The sequence below is a fragment of the Phoxinus phoxinus genome (genome assembly GCF_949152265.1).
Source record: "Phoxinus phoxinus genome assembly, chromosome: 1".
NCBI classification, from domain to species: domain Eukaryota; kingdom Metazoa; phylum Chordata; class Actinopteri; order Cypriniformes; family Leuciscidae; genus Phoxinus; species Phoxinus phoxinus.
The window spans coordinates 26,406,258-26,426,096 of record NC_136876.1 but is presented as its reverse complement, the minus strand read 5'-3'; the positions used below and the strand labels follow the sequence as shown (position 1 = coordinate 26,426,096).

The 19,839-nt window shown below is 39.1% G+C and overlaps 1 protein-coding gene across 4 annotated transcripts in view; it reads right to left on the bottom strand.

The window, feature by feature from the left end:
* cacna1ia (calcium voltage-gated channel subunit alpha1 Ia) overlaps window positions 1-19,839 on the bottom strand; it is a 107,028-nt gene that overhangs the window by 73,923 nt on the left and 13,266 nt on the right. For all 4 annotated transcript variants that reach the window (XM_079629342.1, XM_079629344.1, XM_079629343.1 and 1 more), the window contains exons 3-6: window positions 10,720-10,817; window positions 7,229-7,388; window positions 746-1,088; window positions 83-175 (exon numbers count right to left, since the gene is read on the bottom strand). In XM_079629342.1, the coding sequence (XP_079485468.1) occupies window positions 83-175; window positions 746-1,088; window positions 7,229-7,388; window positions 10,720-10,817 (694 nt within the window). The remainder of the gene's footprint in view (window positions 1-82; window positions 176-745; window positions 1,089-7,228; window positions 7,389-10,719; window positions 10,818-19,839) is intronic.

The following is a 19,839-nucleotide window of genomic DNA, read 5'->3' as shown; positions in this document are numbered from 1 at the left end:
AAAACCACAGACTACAAGTTCTCAATAATTAGGTCACATGCTTAATTTCTGAACACATGCATGCCAACGTATAAAAACTTACGATGATGAGGAATATGAAGTAGATAAAGTTGTAGAAGGAATGAGCGTCCATGACGTAGTACATGATCTCCACCCAACCCTCTAGCGTGATCACCTGCACACACCAGATCAGACCACATTCAGACTCTTTATACACCTGGTAAGATTAGTCTCGGATGATCCATCACAAGTCGTTGGCGGAGACAAACTGCTGTTCACGATGAAGTAAGATGCGTCTACTATTTGTGATCGGATTTCGAGGGAAGAATCTATGTATAAAATGTATATGCATATAAGAGTTAGAAGTGTTAAGAGTGTAATCATTTGTTAGATTAGTCTTAATCACACTTAATATCTTATGCCATTTTGTTCAATTCTCATGAAATGTAAAAAAGAAGGATATAAGAGAATATAAGTTATTTTCCTAAACCTTTGTTTTAGAACAGTGGATGATTGACAAGTGTGAAGGCGGCCTTTCTCTTTTGTCCAAAACGCATCAGGATCGATTAGCATTTGAAACACACTACACATGCCATGTGGTCACATGCTGTTCTGACTTCATCTGAACATGCATTGGATCGCATTTACACTTATATTTAGTGCTGCTGATTTATGATAGGATCACCCAAAACAGATTGAATCAGAGCCAGATGCCATTTGTTTAAATGATACATCTATCTCATACCTGAAATATGACAATCCATGCGTAACCTATGTTGTCAAAACTAATCGCTCCTTTATGTGGGTTGGTGTATCCTGTATGACAGCGGGTGTAGTACTGGTTCCAGTTCACACAGAGTCCCACTGCAGAGGCACTGCCATTGACCAGCGGCTCCGCACTCAGACCCAGGGCCTGACGGTGCAGCGCGTCCTCTTTATCTAGACAGCACTCCCGTCCGCCCTCTCTTCGAGCGGGCACATCGTTGCAGGACATGATGCCATTATCCTGAGCAAGAGAGCAGATGAAGGGCCGCTCGTCATCCTCCTCAGGCCGATAATATGGGGCGGGGAGGGTGATGCCAGATGTGCTGAGAACAAGACGAAAGGAGAAGTCAAGGTTTTTGGAAATACAGTGTTAAAAACTGCACAAAATGAAAATGCATGAAATATGTATATAAATAATTAATATAAACATACATATACATATGCAAACTAGGCATGTAAGAGACTAGCCGACTAGTCGATTAAACAATACCGCTGCTGCTAGTTGACTTGGTAATACTAGTCATTTACTTTTTTTTTGCACATTTAATGTTTTGCTTTATATTTTTACAAAGGCTACGTTTAAATTACCATCATGTAAAAATTTAATTTTAAAATTAATATATTATTTTGAAATAAGTATATCTGCAGCGGAAAACAAAATCATTTAATTTTATCTCAGATTTTGCATGTGTTGGTTTTCACTCGCGGCGGTTTAGAAAAATGGCCACTTGTAAGATGAGAGCAAGGTGAAGGAGTATTTTAAAAGCATACACAAAACTTTTCTGTGTTTTTTTTTCTATGTCATGTCAAACTAGTATAAAGCTTACTTATAGGCTTGTTATACTACTGCATATGAGGGACAATACGGTATGAAATTTTATATCATCGGATTAAAAGAGAAGCATCATGAATGAAACTTACTTGACACTTGAATAGTTGCTATTTCAACATTGCAAGTATGGGACTTGACTGTTCATAGATTAAATTGTGTTAATGCTTAAAACAAGGGGGAGAAAAAACAATAAGAAAACTAATTTCTATATACAGTATTTTTTTTTTTTTCAGTGGTAGAACTAGAATCATTGTGCATCTATAGATCTCATCTGGTGAGTTGCCATCTGTTGGCCTAAGAAAAATTAAAGTGTCTTTTGATAGCTGACAGCTCTCTAGGTAGAGGCGAAGAGATCTGAGCAGTATCCAGTATGGACTCACTCTATAACAGAGCAACTGAGCTTGTGTAGTGCACATGTGTATGAAGCCCATTTCTCTGGGAGTGACCCATTGAGGGCAGCCTGCCCTTTAATCACAGTGTTTTACTGCCCAGAAATAGCTGTTTCCATCAGCCACTCACCCTCTCATTCATATAACAGGGTCACAATGACTATTTACCCTCCATTTCCTCCTCTCCCGCTCGCTTGTTTGTATCCTCTTTCTCTGTTTCTCTCACACATATCCATGAATTTGCAGCAACATGCAATGCCATTTTCGGCACAGTACAAATAAGCATAGCACATGCAAGCCACATTCACACTGACCAATCAATGCCTCTATTGCTTTGCGGTCTAGAACACACACACACACACACACACACACACACACACACACACACACACACACACACACACACACACACACACACACACACACAGCCATGTTGGAGGTATTGGATGCCAAGAAAGGATTGGTTCATCATCCCCAGGGTGTAATTCTCCCCATTTGGACGGAGGACTCCTCCGCCGACTCGCAGCTCGATAAAACCAAGAATGTTTCTGCTGTCATGGAGGACATTTTTCCTTTGCCCTTCAACAACACGGCAGCCAAAAGATCGCAACCATTCGATACCAGTAATGAGCAATGGTATATCAGGCTAGACCAGAAAAAGCAATTTGTCTAGGTAGACCACCGTGGTGACACTTGTGCGAGGATATGCGTGTGCACAACGCACAAAACTAATCAATGCCTGTGATGTGGCAAATTGAGCCAATGAATCAAACATCATACAGGCGTATGAATTCCCCCGTGGGCTTTGTGCGGCATACGCTGAGATCTCTCCTATAAACGTCAGTCTCCATTTTCAGGAGGACAGTCAAGCCGGACTGCATGGAACTGCTTTACTTAAAGAGCTCAGTGGTGTGGCGACAACTGGAGGGGTTGGGAGAGAAAGACAGAGACAGAGAATCGGTAGGTCTGTCAGGGCTCTGCAAGGAGTGCTGGAGTGTGAATGATGTTTGTGCCAGTGCCAGTGCTCGGGCACAGCATGGCAGCACACTAAGGCACAGCCCAGCGTGGCACACCGCTAACTCCCCACTGTGACACAAAATGCCATTCCACTGCCAATGAGACTGCTCTCACACATGGAGATAATTGACCAATGATTGACAAACTGTTTGTGGGTCGTCGCAGGTGGGTGGGTGTTAAGGAATGCAGTATAAATCGAGCCCTGGAGATCAGTGTGACTTTGAGGGTTGACTTTTTAAAGGAATGTCTTTCATTTGAGTCAGGTTCGACTTGAGCAATCTAAACTGTATGTTTGGTGCCTCTAGCTCAGTTAACGTTGATATGAAAACTCTATTTTCTAGGGGTGTAACGAACGATACACTGTTATATCGAGATATCGCGATATAAAAATGCAATGATATTGCATTCCTCTAAAACTTAAAAGATCCCAAAAATGTCAAAGGCATCGTAGCAATAACCAATCAAGTGTTCTAATCCAAATCCAAGTCTTCTGAACAGACATGATGGGTTTATATGATGAACAGATTTACAACGTGCATACTGTAGTAAACACGGACATTCAAATGCTTGCGTGACGTGTAAAAACAACATAACAGTGAATACAATTTTTGTATTAACTAACAATTTACAGTTTGGGAGTAGTCATTTGGACATGCTTTCAAGCAATTAGAACTGTGATTGATTGCATTGATCATCTGAAGTGCACGCGCTGGAACGGCACTCCTCAAAGTGTAAGATCATTTAAAATGTAAATCACCATATCACATTCAGCTTTAATAGTATGGTTATTCAGAGCGTTTTAGATGCTTTATTCTTATTTGTATAGTGCTTTAATAGCGGGAGAGGCGGGACATAGTGAGCACCGGGAGAGTCTGTGCGTATGCGGCTTGTCTAATTCCAACAAACGACTGCATTGAAAACGCGCGGACTGCGTGAGTTTCAGTGATATTACTACATTAAATGACAAAATGTATAATATATTTGTAATGCAATGTGGGATTTTTTGTGGGTCCTGATAATAATACAATAATAATAGTTATTATTATTATAATACTAATAATAGTATCGTATTGTGAGCAAACGATTCATCCATGCATGTTTTATTTTTTTGGCTATTCATTTTTAATCCAAATATTATAACTCAGATCTTCTTGATGCAAATGACCCTTCCTTTTGGTGACGAATGTCAGAATTATCCATACGCTTATACCTCACTACATCACAAAACAAATGCAAGCTTGCATTTATTTTTGAGTGCAATGCCCACATGTCAAAATCCATTAATAATAGAACCAAGTTCCCGTCTTACAGTGGTTTTTTTTCAATTAAATGTTATACTCGGATGCACTTCAATATGGCAGATCTATCCCTACTTCTGTTTCTTTGAGACTTTAAAGGTGCTGTCAGCAACTAAATGACAGATATCACTGAAATAGGTGCCATGAGGAATCACACATTTAATTTCTATCAAAGCAAATTAAATGTGTAGATTTAGATTAAGACTCGCGAATATCATGATAAACAGTTTATGTCTTCAAGAGAACAAAAGTGTCACTTCTGAAGGTAAATTAGCACAACCTAGTAATTGAAATGCGATAAAATGTAATCAATTATGGTGTAAAGCAAGCTGACAAAGTATTCTTACAAACTAGTTTGCTAGCAAATGCTGGCAACTGCCATCTCTTCAGGTTTGCTGAGAAGGAATGTGGTTAAAAATGGCTGAATGGCAATATATTGAACAAAATGTCTAAAGTTGGCTAAATGGCTGAAATTGATTATATTCAGATAATCGGAAATCGCTCCTGCAGCTAACTGTTGGTAAAGTTACATTGCTATGGTTACGTAATGTTTGAAGCCAAATAAAAAAGTCCTTGTTCTTGTTATCTAACATATGCAGTAAACGTCTGCAAAAGCTAAAGACATTCCTTATATAATACACAGTGGTCTTACCTATCAGACCGTTACCATTTTGTCCATTTAAATGGGGAAAAATCAAAGATAACGTCAGTAAATTATGGAGTGCTGCAGGGATCTGTATTAGGCCCCCTGCTATTCTCAATTTATATGCTGCCACTTGGTAATATTATAAGAAAACATGGAATAAGTTTCCACTGTTATGCTGATGACACTCAATTATATATTTCATCAAGACCAGATGATAACACTAAATTATCTAAAATGACAGAGTGTGTTAAAGATATAAAATATTGGATGACGTGTAATTTTCTTCTATTAAATTCAGATAAAACGGAGGTATTACTGATTGGTCCAAAAAACTGCCCACAAAACCTCTTACAATACAACCTTAATCTAGATGGACATCCAGTTACTTTATCCTCTACAGTAAAAGACCTGGGTGTCATACTAGACCGCAACTCGTCTTTTGAAAATCATATTTCAAATGTCACAAGAACAGCCTTTTTCCACCTTAGAAACATTGCTAAGCTACTTAATATGCTATCAGTTTCTGATGCAGAAAAGTTAGTTCATGCATTCATGACCTCGAGACTAGATTACTGTAATGCTTTATTAGCTGGTTGTCCTGCATCCTCCGTAAACAAGCTACAGTTAGTCCAAAATGCAGCTGCTAGAGTTCTTACTAGGTCAAGAAAATATGATCATATAACACCAATTTTATCATCTCTACACTAGTTACCTATTAAGTTCCGTATCAATTACAAAGTATTGCTACTGACCTATAAAGCCCTAAATGGTTTAGCTCCTGTGTATTTAAGAGATCTTCTATCGCCATATAATCCATCGCGCTCTTCAAGATCGCTAAATTCGAGGCTTCTGGTCGTACCTAGGATAACTAAGTCCACTAAAGGAGGGAGGGCGTTTTCACATCTAGCTCCTAAACTCTGGAATAGCCTTCCTGATATTGTCCGAGGCTCAGACTCGCTCTCCCAGTTTAAAACTAGATTAAAGACGCATCTCTTTAGCCAAGCATTCACATGATGCATCTCATACCTTTTATACTACAGTTAAATCAGATCAAATGCATTCATATTATGAACAGTAGCTACGCTAATTATTTCCCATCTGCCTTTTTTGTTGTTATCTCAAATAGAGTTCGTCAGCTCCAGTTATGTATCCAGCCTCTCATGGAGACTTCAGATGCCCCAACGCCTGTGATGAGACGACTCGACGCCTGTGAAGAGACGACCCAACGCCGGCGATATGTTATGCCCTAAATTTTATGATTAACTAACTGTATTTTTGTATGTATATTTTTGAAATGCATTTTCTGTAAAGCTGCTTTGAAACAATATGTATTGTGAAAAGCGCTATACAAATAAACTTGAATTGAATTGAATAATACGTTAAACTAAAACAGTGTAGTATATGTTCTTTTAAAACCCCATAAAAACATTTTCCTTTCTTCCCCCATCAAAAGGAAAAAACTTTAAAAAACTGTAAAAGACTTTACAAAGCAGAAGAAAATCAGGCGTTCCCTCAAGAGACTATGATAGACTCTCCTTTCAAAACACTTCATCATCCTCTGAGTGTAGTGCCAGCCCGTAAATATACTCGCTGCAAGACAATAAACGACAATCAGACCTCAGCTGACGTTTAAACTCAGACATGCGCTTCTTTATCCCACACACACGCGTACAAACAAACGCACAGGGTGTCTCGCACGCTGCCATGCACTGCGAGTCCTTTCAAATCCAATCACACAGCAGCGAGAGGCAGGCAGACCACGGTTGGCACGGTAACCTCAGGCAGACACCCACTCATGAATATGGACGCCAATCCGAGTTTTAATCAACTGGAGCCATCGACTGGGTGGAACCACATTTGCATTTTTAGTGGCAGGTAGACAGTAAAAACAAAAAGATGAGAGGAAAGATTAAAAACAAGGATACAAGTGAGAAAGACTAGTTTACATCTTAAAAACGTATAGGCTAGGCCTATATGGAATTGAATTAATCATTTTGTATTGGCCGCCAATGTCTAAAACTATCTTTTGATCACATCAAGTATCCCTTCTTAGAGAGAAAGGACATTTGAAATACAAGTCCAATCCAATGATGGCGTGATCAGGCACTCTGAAATGCATCTTCTAGAAGATCCGGCCTCCTAAATTCAATCTCTTTATCCTTGTAAAACTAAACTGTCATTCAAATAAACCCACAGTTTGGATTATATGCCTATTTGCAATTAAATCACCATTGAAACCGTACATTCAGTCCTCTCTCTCTCTCTCTCTTTTGGTACTCACAGGGTGAAGTTCTCCTCTGGGTAACAGCGATTTCTTAATAGTCCAGCCCACAGCTGCACACCAATGATGCCAAAAATGAAGAAGACAAAGAAACAGAGCAGAAGCACATTTCCCAGCATGGGTAGAGTGTCCAGCAGCAGGTTCACCAGGATACGCATACCTACACAAACACAGAAAATTATGATAAGAAAGAATAACTCTAAGATATTCATTATTCTAGAAAAAGTTTATTTTCGTATCCTTTCATAAAATGTAATAACATTTCCTGCCTCTGACACACAACCTTATAATATTACTAGAAAATCAAAGTATTTTCACTGATTACGCATTCATTTGTCACATTGCGGAAGTTAATGCCATTGCTATTCTTAGGTTATTTTTACGTCATCCAGTCATTTGTGCTTAATTTTATTTGCATATAACAATTTGTGTTACTATGACCGTCCACCCAGTTGTGACTCTTAAGAGTTTATCATCATACAAAATTGTGTCTTTGCTTCTGCAACAGTGGGATTGTTTATGTGAGTGAGGGTGTGTTCATGTGTGTTAGTGAAGCACTGCTGGGATTGAATGAAGGGTGTGTGTCCGCTCTGATTGGAGAACAGCAGCATGTGATTACCACAGTGTGTGGGGTTGGGGAAAACACAACAGGGGACTAACAACACTGATGGAACACATTAACACACTGTGTTGTGTGTAGAAGCACAAACATGTTATACACGTCAACGTGGACAGGTGAAGCGAGTAGTGCAGTAAATATCTGGACCTCTGGAATGAAAGCAGAATTGTGTCTTTGGCTGCTCACAGAAAAGGCAATCAGTTAAAAAACAGGAGAGAAGAGGATGAATTAAAACTTGTGGCGCAAACGTCAATCAAATGCGAGCTTAGTTTCCAAGTGGGATGTTCTTTTTTTCAAATATCACAACAGATATTGCCTTTATCAATGAAGAAATAGTCAACCTCTCTTTCTGTGTCGTTCTCTCTCATCAATGTTAAAGAGAAAGTTCCCCAAACATCAAAATTATGCCATCATTTACATAATGTATTCAAAATGTGACAGTTTTATACATTTTTTATCATTTATCAGGATTCCCAAAATGGTAAATGGACTGCATTTATATAGCGCTTTCACAGACCCAATGGCCACCAAAGCGCTTTACATGTTGCCTCACAATTACCCATTCATACACCGACGGCGGTGTCAGCCATGCAAGGCGCTATCCAGCTCATCGGGAGCAGCTGGGAAAAACTTTAGACCAATGAATTTCAAAGACTTTTCTGGTCATTTCTGTTTACCTGATAATGATTTGTATTAACTCACAAAGAGCCATTTTTGGGCAATGAAATATTTTCATAATATTTTGTACAATATTTTCATATAATTCAAATATGTAATTTTACACTAATGTTCAAAAGTTTGGGGTCGGTAATAAATTTTTAGCTCGCTTTTGCTCATCAAGGTAGCTTTTATTTGATAAAAAATACAGAAAAAATAGTCATATTGTGAAAAATAAATATAATTTAGAATAACTTTTTCATTTCTTATTATCAATGTTGAAATTGGTTGTACTGCTTAATATTTGTGTGTAAACTGTGACACTTTTTAATTCAGGATCCTTTGATGAATAGAAAGTTCAAAAGAATAGCATTTATTTGAAATAGGAATCTTTAACGTTAAAATACTGTCTTTATTGATCAATTGACCGTTCGCAAAACCCGCGCTCTAACGGTTCTCGTCCAATCCTAGCTCAGCAACTGTAACTAAGGAGAAGGACCTCCGTCAAACATTCCGATTTCAGCAAGATAGTGCAATGATGCGCCTATGGCAGTGAGGTCTGCACGGGCTTAAAACTTGCTGTATTTTATGATTGCTTGCAACTATTATTAAAAAATAGGCTCATGTACAAACACGGTTTCACTGCGGCACTGCGGCCCCTCATCAGTCAGCAAACAAGAGAAAAAAAAAAGAGAAAAAGCACGGACTTACTTTGATGTGGTTGAACAGGAACACAGTCAAACTCCTCTGGAACTCAAACATTAAACTTCAAAACAAAGTTTGCGCAGTTGCACAACTATTTACACAAATATATCCTTCTCAGTAGGCTACGAGTTATGAATGAAGAGAACAGCATCGAGAGTTGATGTTTCAGCGCGTCCTCTGATTGCAGTGTTGTGACTGAAATAGCGCGCGCGGGAGCACATGCGCAAATCAGTTTTGTAAAATGATATATGATCAAATAAAAATGATTGATATATAATTTTACAAAACTGTTTTGTCCATGTGCTCCCGTGCGCTATTCTGTCTATACTTTCTGTCGTGCCCTGGAGGACATGTCTGCTGCATTACTCCAAAACCAATCACTTAATGTATGGATCTCAACCCAGCCATGGCTATAATGGTTCTCAATTGTTTGACAGGCGTAGTAACAATAACTAAGGGGCGTGGCTTTTGCGAACGGTCAATTACAATGCATCCATGCTGAATAAAGGTGTTACAAAATCTTACTGACCTCAGACTCTTGAACGGTAGTATAATCATTTTAGAAATTTCCATGACTTTTCTTAGCATTGGATTTTTAGAATTCCCTGAAATTTCCAGGTTCTTGGTATCTACGGGAACCATCTTGCAAACATTTGGCTAAATATCCATATGCATATTTCCAGAAAAACAAAAAGGGGTGGGGGGATGGGTACAGGTTTGGAACGACACAAGGATTTGAGTAAATGATAACTGAATGTACATTTTTAATGAACTATCCCTTTACACAGCCTTGCATAAAACTTTGCTACAATTTGACATGCTACAAGAACAGATAAGTGGATGTTTGGATGTTAATTCAATTCTGCATGCCTACATGCATGAGGGAGAGTGTGTAACGTTGTTTATGCACTGTGCTTGTGTTTGTCTTTGAAATCTGTTTTTATTTACAGCCACACAAAGACCTACATTCTACAAACATTTCCTGAAACCCTCCCTTGAACACTCGCTATCAATATTTCGAGCAGCAAAATCAAATGCGAGCCAATTTAGTTATTATTATATTGCATGTGCTACACCATGGCCATGGGCACCGAACTATTGATGAATCATGGGCTTCTTATGGAAGCTCAAAGAAAGGCCACAAGTTGTGGATGGGTGTGAATGGGAAGCAGAGGAATATGAATTATGGCGTTTGTTCAAGGACAACTGTTTTTCTACCCAATTACAGGAGGGATTAATCTGGCTCTGCTAATGGTGGTGGCAGGAAAGCAATAGCTCTGAAATCCTGTTTTATCAATTCCAGCTTTGCTGCTCTGGAAGACCTGCACGCCAAACACAATGCACGCTACCGTGGCTTTGATAGGACAGGGTTTGAAGCTGACACATGAGGGTGATTTTGAGGCTTGGCATTAACACAAGAAAAAATGACACAATGAATCGGGGCATGTGTAACACCTGAGGTTTGCAGATCACAGATTTTTGGGGGAAAGTGTATGTCTTGTTTACTCACTGGGTACTCTGTTGATGGCTTTGAGAGGTCTGAGGACACGCACTGTTCTGATGGCGGAGAAGTTGATGTTCTGGAGATCAAGGGAGTATTCCACCATCCTGAGAAATACAAATACAAATACACATTTTATTTTAGTGTTAGTCATTTATTATTATACCAAAAACACTATAAATATTTTTCCTTGTCCATTTCTAACCTCTCTCTAACTCTAGCAGTTTTGGCTAGTTTTAAAATTAAACTAGCCTAAAGTGTTTTTTTTGTTTTAGCAGAGCATCAAGCTGGTCAGACTGGTCTAGCATAATGGTTTTAGAGGGGTTTTGAACCATCTATTTTGATAACCATCTTATTTTTTAAGGAATAATTTGTTTGTCATCCGCATAACAATTTGAGTAAGTAAGTAACATTTATCTATACAGCGCTTTTCACAAACAGGGTCACAAAGCGCTTTACAATGTGCATAGACTATAAAACATAATAAATAAAACAGTATAAAAAAAACAGATACAATTATCAATAGACCAAAGACAGAGATTACCCAAAAGCTAACCTGAACAAGTGAGTTTTCACTTGTCCCTTAAAACTTACAGTGGAACAATCTTCATGATTTGAGAATGATGCAAAGAGAATCTGAAGGTCTGTACAGAGGAGTTCACATTCACACAACACACTACAAACAGACACCTCCATTCATCACCCTGACTCTCTCTTTTTCGCTAGCACACACGCACGCACGCACGCACACACACAACAGGCCATTCTAATGCAACCCAACCCAAAGCACAACAACGTTCATCTTGACCTGACCATGTGTACTATGTCAGGTACTGAAGTGGTGGGGGTTCATCTCTCTCGTCTCTGTGAGAGCAGCTCTGTTTGAAATAGTTACTCACTGCTCTCTGCATTAAACGGTCTTGTGGGACTGTGTGTTTGAAAATAGAGGCCAGAGGGTTTCTTTTCCCAGACAGAACCAGACATTATCTGCTGTTGATATCCCATTTAATCTGTATGGTTCATCACAGAGAGCAAATCTAGATGCTGTTGTGTTACCAACAGCACACACACACACACACACACTTTATTTCCACCCGAGTGAGGACCATCTTAAAGCAGACACACCTCCCGTGATGTCACCAATCTCGTCAGCCTCTCTTTGACCTCCATCTCCATGAGATGTGTTTCAATGGGAGGCATCTGCGGTGAGAGCTGAGTCACAGAACGGGACGAATGAGTCACACCGGCCACCGAGAATATAATGACAGCATCTCATGGCAGCAGCACAGGGAGTCACACATTCAACATGTCTACATAACCACACAGCGAGAAATACTCCACAGCTCTCCAGAGCCGCTCCGCTGCCAAAACCCTTCTCACATACACGCAATTAAACCATTTAGTAGCGTTTACTTTAACGGGAATGATCTGCGGGCCCATATGGAATCTGCAAATGCTGTTTCCACACTGATTTAATTAACTCGTCCAAATCATATCCACAGGACAAATCCGATATTTACACAACATAAATATAAGTTTACAATTTGCAATGACATGAAAGCACAAGTTAACTCAAACGAAGGTCTGTGCTAGTCAGAATGCATACGTCACACGTTGTGAATGTGCTCTTTCCGTAATGCTTTAATACACTGACAATTATTAACTGAAGCATAAAGAATTACATTAGTGTATTCAGTATCATTATTTTTGGACCTCAGGTTTACACAACAAAAGTTTTTAATTTTTATTTTATTTTATTTTTTTAATACATATTTATTTTAATATATAAAAAAGACTGAATATTTGGTTACATTTTTCACTTTATTAACATTTTACTTTTGTCAAATAAAATAAGATGTGTTTTAGTCAAGAGTAAAACGTAATGAATATGACATTAAAAGCAAACAAACTAACTGCAAAAATGAACACTAAAGTGAAATGCAGTTTAGAACCCACCGGCCAGTAGAAACAAAGAGCTAATTAAAATATTCAGTGGAGAGTAAACATCTGGTTGCAAGCGCTGCATTTCGACAGGCAGGTGCAGACATGCTGTGCCTTGATTAGAAAAGTAACCAATCATTATGAATGTACCAATGAGACTAGATGTTAATAAAAGTTGTTCAAAGGGCTTATGGGATATTCATCACCCCAGTGGCATGGATTTCTCCAAAAGACTTGGCTTAAGGGAAAAGAGTTAGTAATTCTGAGTTGGAAACAGGCCAGAAAGCGAGAGAGAGAACAAGGACATGGACTGTGTTCCTTCGTAGTACTACCACAGAAAAAAGATCGACTGGATTGCTGTTGTAGAGCTTGACAATCCCATTATGTCAATTACTGTCTGACTGACAGCAGTGTCAGCACTCGAAAAGTAGTGGGGCACAACTGCGGCTGCCTGTGTGGCTCACGCATGTGTGTGGCTCAGGCAGTGACAGACATATCCCTTAACAATAATAAAATCCAGGGCATAATGTTACAAAATACTCATGCAAATCCTTATAAAAAATAGGCCAAAGTTTTCTCATTACAAATATAACATATCCAACATGTCATAAGCATGCATGACCAGACAAGATTCCAGTCACAAGCCATTTTCTTTAGTCCAAAAAGTAAAACATGATGTGTGATGCAAGAAAATCAAAGTAAATCAGCATCACTTATTATGCGCTCTCCGAATATAATGCAGCTGGACTATAATTCTGAGATAACTTGTATTTTCCATGATTTCTATGATGCCTAGCCAGATGAGATTTGTATGGATCTTCTTGTGGAACTTGAGGAATTTATCATAATGTTTCAAAACTTCCACAGTTAATCAAAACAATGATAATCCAAGTCACACTTCAAAATCAAAATATTAAAAAGCCCCTTTCTGAAAACCTGATTGGTAACTGATTGCATCACAACAAAATATTTAATAAACGAACATGCATGTAAAGGGGGATGCTAAGAAAGTTTATGAATGAATGGTGTGTGAATTCTGTACTGACGCTTTGCAGTTTCAGGTTCAGTGATGTGGTAATGTTGTGTGACACAAATATCCTTGACCGGTTTGTATTCACTGCATGCACAAAAAGTGGACTAAACTTCAGTCATTATTAGCTCATACATTTTTTTATGAAGTGGTCTTGTACAGCTAGTGTAGGGACAACGAGCCTAAAGAAACCTGAGTTAAAGTGCCTGGCTCCTGGCTACCCTGCAGATCGGCCCATGAACTTAACATTTGTGGTCAATGCCCAGAAACTCAAGTACTGAAGGCAGCTGCTTTACTGCCCAGACACTGCTAAGACACTATTATGTCACATCTAATGACATCTTGAAAAAGAAATCTGAGTGAGCTTTAGAGATAACCAAGTAAATATTTAAAGATTATTTCGCCATAAAAACTAATCTTAATTTGAAATGAACACATTTATAAACTGCTTTTAACCACTCTGTCAGCTGCTGTTTTATTCTTTCTATAAAGCACTGGACAACACACACAGGATTGTGGGATATCACAGGCAGCAAAGAATAGCTCTATTCTGCCTTTATCTCAGTAGAAGTGGATGTTATGCAAACATTGGATTCAGAGAGGCATTGATGCCTTCCTGCCTCCATGTACCGTCTGAAATGTGTTTTCAGCCAGAGCCGAGCCTATGTTAAGATACAGCTCACACTGATGTAAAAACTTGTTTCTCTCTCTCTCTCTCTCTCTCTCTCTCTCTCTCTCTCTCTCTCTCTCTCTCTCTCTCTCTCTCTCTCTCTCTCTCTCTCTCTCTCTCTCAATAGATTTCTCTGCTTTCTTGCATGTCTATCATGAATTATTGAAAAGCTTGAGACCAGCATGGCTTCAGGAAAACTCCCAAGTTTGACGAGTACTCGTCACTAACTCGTTTCTCCCTCTCCCTCTTTCCTTTTACTCAGCCTCCTTCATTCTCTTTTCCCCTCTAGTATATCTCTTTCTCTCTGAACACACATATTCTCTCTACATCACTATCCAAAGTTCTCAGGATATCTTCACATCTTACAGCATTATAGCAGCTAAATCAGTGCTTCTCAACTGGTGGGTCAAGAGCAGTAGTATTATTTATATATGATTATAGTATTCATTAATATTTTAATTTGGCCTAAACTACAACATTTTTTTGCAAATGACTCTGGCGCTTGGTAAAAACTACTCAAATTAGGCAAGATTCTACCATTTTTGGTCTGTTTTTCAAAGCTATTAAAGATTTATCGGGTATGGACAACTTTTATGATGCTTTTACACCATTTAGTAGTAATACTCTGACTTTCATTATGTGAGAACGTGTTACCAGGAATGACATTAAACTGAATATTTGTGTAGTTTTGGGTGCTCAACTGGAACGGTGCTAGCAACCAAGGTTTGCTTCCCAGAGAAGATAATTGATACTTTGTTGAATGCACTGTAAATTGCTCTGGATTAAAAAGCATCTGCCAAATGCATAAATCTAAATACAGTATATAAGCAGTTCTTTGAAAAACGAGTCCCGAGATCCCTGTGTTCTGTTTCACTCCATTGCACTCCGTCCTTTCCTGAGCGGCCTCTTGCACTGCAAGCGCATCTACACAAACAAGTTCAGGTCAGCTATTTGAAAATATCTACTATCATACATACTATGCTAAATACAGTACCCCCATACATTTTTTTCCACTGGCATTATTTGGAGCAATACTGCCGTAACAGTGGTATCCATGACGGTACCCACTGATTCTGAACATCTCATTCAATTTCAATCTCTTTTGTTTTGAATTTTCATAACATCTTTACTTATTCACGCCCGGGCCTGCTGAGGAAAGCAGAGCCTTAGGTGCTCCGTCCATCACTCAATAAACACCTGCTAATCACATACAGCAGCTGGCCCTCTCATTAGCATACATACATTATTCATTCATGCAAAGAAAGTTGATTAGAATAGAGGATCAAAGAGGGGATTGGACAGGTAAGTGAAGAACACTAAATGACGAGTTATTTTGTTGTAGAGTGTTACGGTGTATAATCGGACAACATTGTAGCACTTTAAGTAGAGTTCTTTGCAGTGTTCCTGATTACGAATGAAATAAACGGCTCCATTTATATGCATAAATGCAGGCTTTGGGTGAATACACACACACACACCCGCTCAGAGGCACAAGTACACACTTGCACTCAAAGCAAATATTCTGGCAGAAGTCAGACTGACCAGGCTGAATGATCCAAAAATATCAGCAGAGGTTTTTTTCCCCCTTTTTTTTCTTGCAGTGTAGAATCAGTTGAAATGTCAGACTGGCGATTGAAATGTCATATAGAGTGAGAATACCTGAGAGAGCAGGATCTCTCCCCTCTACAAACACACTGACATTAACACCATTTACACAAACACGCTTTAATGGCAAAAGGGTCCGACCCTCAAAGGCATCATGATGCCTGCAGGACGTCTTCAACAGAGGGACATGAGAGAACTGAACAAGCTACATTTGGACAAATGAACCACCACAGACACATGCAAATTCACACACACACACACACACACACACACACACACACACACACACACACACACACACACACACACACACACACACACACACACACACACACACACACACACACACACACACACACACACACACACACACACACACACACACACACACACACACAGAAAGATATGAGCTTATCAATATCCTTTCCACCTGGGGGGATTAAACCTGTAGGAGGCCTTTCTGCATCAAACATTCTTATAGAAGCAGTCCCTCCTATACAGACAGACACGCACCCAAAGGCAAATTTGCTAATATTTTGTATAGTTTGCATTAAAGGAAACCCATAGCAGGGTATAAGACCAATACATCCTGACTTGTTTTAATTTCGTGGACAAAATCGAACAAAAAAAAAAGTTCCACGACAATAAGGTCATTAAACGGTAACTGTGACTATATCAACATGCAATATCGTTGATGAAAATGTAGTAAAAAAAACTTTACCAAAATCTCTTATTTTTGTTGAAAAAAGGGAGACAAAATATTACAGACCACCGTACAAGCCTCTACTATGGGCTTTCATGTTTGCGGTTGCCAGATGTCAAGAGTTTAAATCCCCAATCAGAGCTTTTCTGTTAAAATAATACATTTTCTCCCGGTGTTTTAGCCTAGATAGTCTTTACAATCTGGCAACCATATATACGTGCTCTCTCAACACTGCGGAAGCAGGACCAATAGCCGTTTTTCCACTGTCGGGACAGAGAGCGTGCTAGTGCGTGTCAGGGCCAGTTGCGCTTCCATTGACACTTCCGGGACTTGAGGAGTAGGCTAGTCATGAACAAAGGTGGAGTTTACCTGAGTCAGGAGACGGTCAACATAGCTGCTTATTTCCCATGTTATTATATAATGCTACCAGTCAACATACCAGACATCAGCGAGTGTTTGATATAACTTCCTTGCGATCCAATGGGGATTCTGATTACCATATGAGGCAGAATTAAATATTTTTATACTACAGGGCCGTTGAATGCTTGAATCTGATTGGTTGACGAACGTTCTGAGGTGTGCAATTATTTTCAGGGAACCGCACGGCTAAAGTAGTTCCAGGAAGGTCTTGACCTCATTACAGTTCCATATCACTTTGCGTCGTCAACTGTAATAACGGACAATAAGATACAATTCATAACAAGAAAAACCATGCAGCCCCATGCGCTTGATCTGCCATTTTCAAAGTCTAACTTCAAAATCAATGGAAACATGCAGTTTAATTTGAATAAATAAAGTATACAGTCCTATACATAATCAATAGAAAATTAAACTGATTAATAAATTGAAAAATAAATTGATAGTCCTGTTGCACGGGTTTTCGTAATTATTGAAGATAATATAACAAATAAATAAAATTGATAGGCCTATACTTGTTAAAAGGGCTTTGTGTTTCATTTATTAGTCTAGTCTACTGTCACTAATAGAAAAAAAGAATGAACGAATTAATTAAAACGAATTGAATAAATAAATAAATAATAATATTGACGCACATGCTTCTCTCTAAGGCCGGTTATGAATGTAATTTGATACTTATGACTGATCATGCACACGTTTTCAGCGCGTTCAGTCTGTGTTCACAGCGGTGTTTAAAATCTGCTGCATTCACAGTCAGAGAATGTTTCTAGTCGTTAAGTGTGTCCCCAGCATTAGTCTGCTATCAGTGGCTCAAACCTCCGTTACTAACTCTAAAATGACGTTTTGGAATTAGCAACGGAGCATGGGTTTAGATGCGCAAGGAATTAGTCCTACATACAAGAGCGTTTTAATGACAAAAACTTTACAAACGTCTTGAAATACATCATCTGAACAATATTTCGAGGTGTGGTAACTGTAGTATAAGCGGAATAATTGACTCCAGGCCGTTGAATTATTATAAAAATAATGCACACCCGAGGTGGTAATGCGGTCACGACGCGAAGCGGATTCAACGGCCTGGAGTCAATTATTCCTTACATATACAATGCTAAAGGCTACTTCTAACCATTGCGATAATAAATACACATATGTTTATGGAAAATCATATATGCTTAAAATCGTGTATTTATTTGGTTTAATGATTTAGCTGTCTCTTCCCTGTGCCTTTGTACATACCGGAATAGTGCTGAACAAAGCAACCAAGCTGTGTCAAACAGTAAGGGAATGTGCCAAAGCAATGGAGGGAGGGACAAAGTAAAGAAAGAAAAAAAGTCACAGCACACGTGAGGTATTGTGGGGAGAGACATAAATAAACAGAGGCAAATCCTGAACAGAGGTTTAGAAGGAAGTGAGAGAGAGAGAGAGAGAGAGAGAGAGAGAGAGAGAGAGAGAGAGAGAGAGAGAGAGAGAGAGAGAGAGAGAGAGAGAGAGAGAGAGAGAGAGAGAGAGAGAGAGAGAGATCTTGGCTGTTTCAGTGCACATCAGAGTGTGTGTCTGTGAGAGTAATTAGCTACCTGCCGACGGGCAGCCTCTCTCTAATTGTTCACTACTTTGCTGCAGCCTCTTTTTCCTGTCCTCCCTTCATCTCCCTTACTTTCATGTACCGTCAGTCTTCTAGTGTTAATGTGTGGGGTGTATATATGTGTGTGTGTATTTTGTGTGCATCTTGTGAAAAGAGACTGCAAAAATGATGATTCTTCTGTGGGTGTGGGGATGGAAGAGAGAGAGAGAGAGAGAGAGAGAGAGAGAGAGAGAGAGAGAGAGAGAGAGAGAGAGAGAGAGAGAGAGAGAGAGAGTGAGTGAGTGTCTAAAAAAAGGCAGTAAGGCAATCTGAGTCAAGGCTGTGTGTGAGAGAGAAAGAGACGGAGGGGAAAATGGGGAGAAAGAGGCATGTAATCTGGGTGTGTAGTTAGAGATAGCCTCACTGACTTCACCCACAACACAACAGAAGGATTAGCCAAGAGTCGGCTAGGAAATATCACACAAACACAGTCATCCCACCACACAGAAAACGACATGACGTAGCAGGGCTTCTAATCCAGTGTTTACCAACCAGGTGTGCAAGTACCTCAGGGGGTACTTGGAAACATTTAGATTTTACTTAATAGATATTTTTTTATACTTAATAGGTTAATCTTCGTCGCCTGGAAGTCGCAGGTTCTCATTAAAATGTGCACTAATGGTGCTGTATTTGCTCGTGGGTGATATTTCATACTTGTTGAGCTCTGGCCCTTTTTAAAATTCCACCATTTAAAAAAGTACAAATTATTTTACGTTAGTTAAATGTCCCATCAGGATTTCATTTTTAAATACACATCCCTCTAGCACGTTTACATAGAAAAGTAGCGCATTGAAATGGAAAAAACGCATACCGGTACTGTGTGACTGTGAACGGCCCCTAATGTCTGTCATTAGGCAAGGCCACATTAATGCTCATCATGTTCTAATGAGTCTAATCTTTCAATCAGCGAATCCTGCCAAACCTGAGAGCAGCCTAGGGTAGGGCTGCTCACTGATACAAACCCTGTACTAACCTATTGTACTTAAAAACACTTAATGTGCAACCAAATTAACATGCAAAAGTAGAGAAGAAAAGCTTAAAGGATTAGTTCACTTTTAAAGTGAAAATTATGTCATCATATACTCACCCTTAAGTTGTTTCAAACCTGTATGCATTTCTTTCCTCTGCTGAGCACAAAGGAA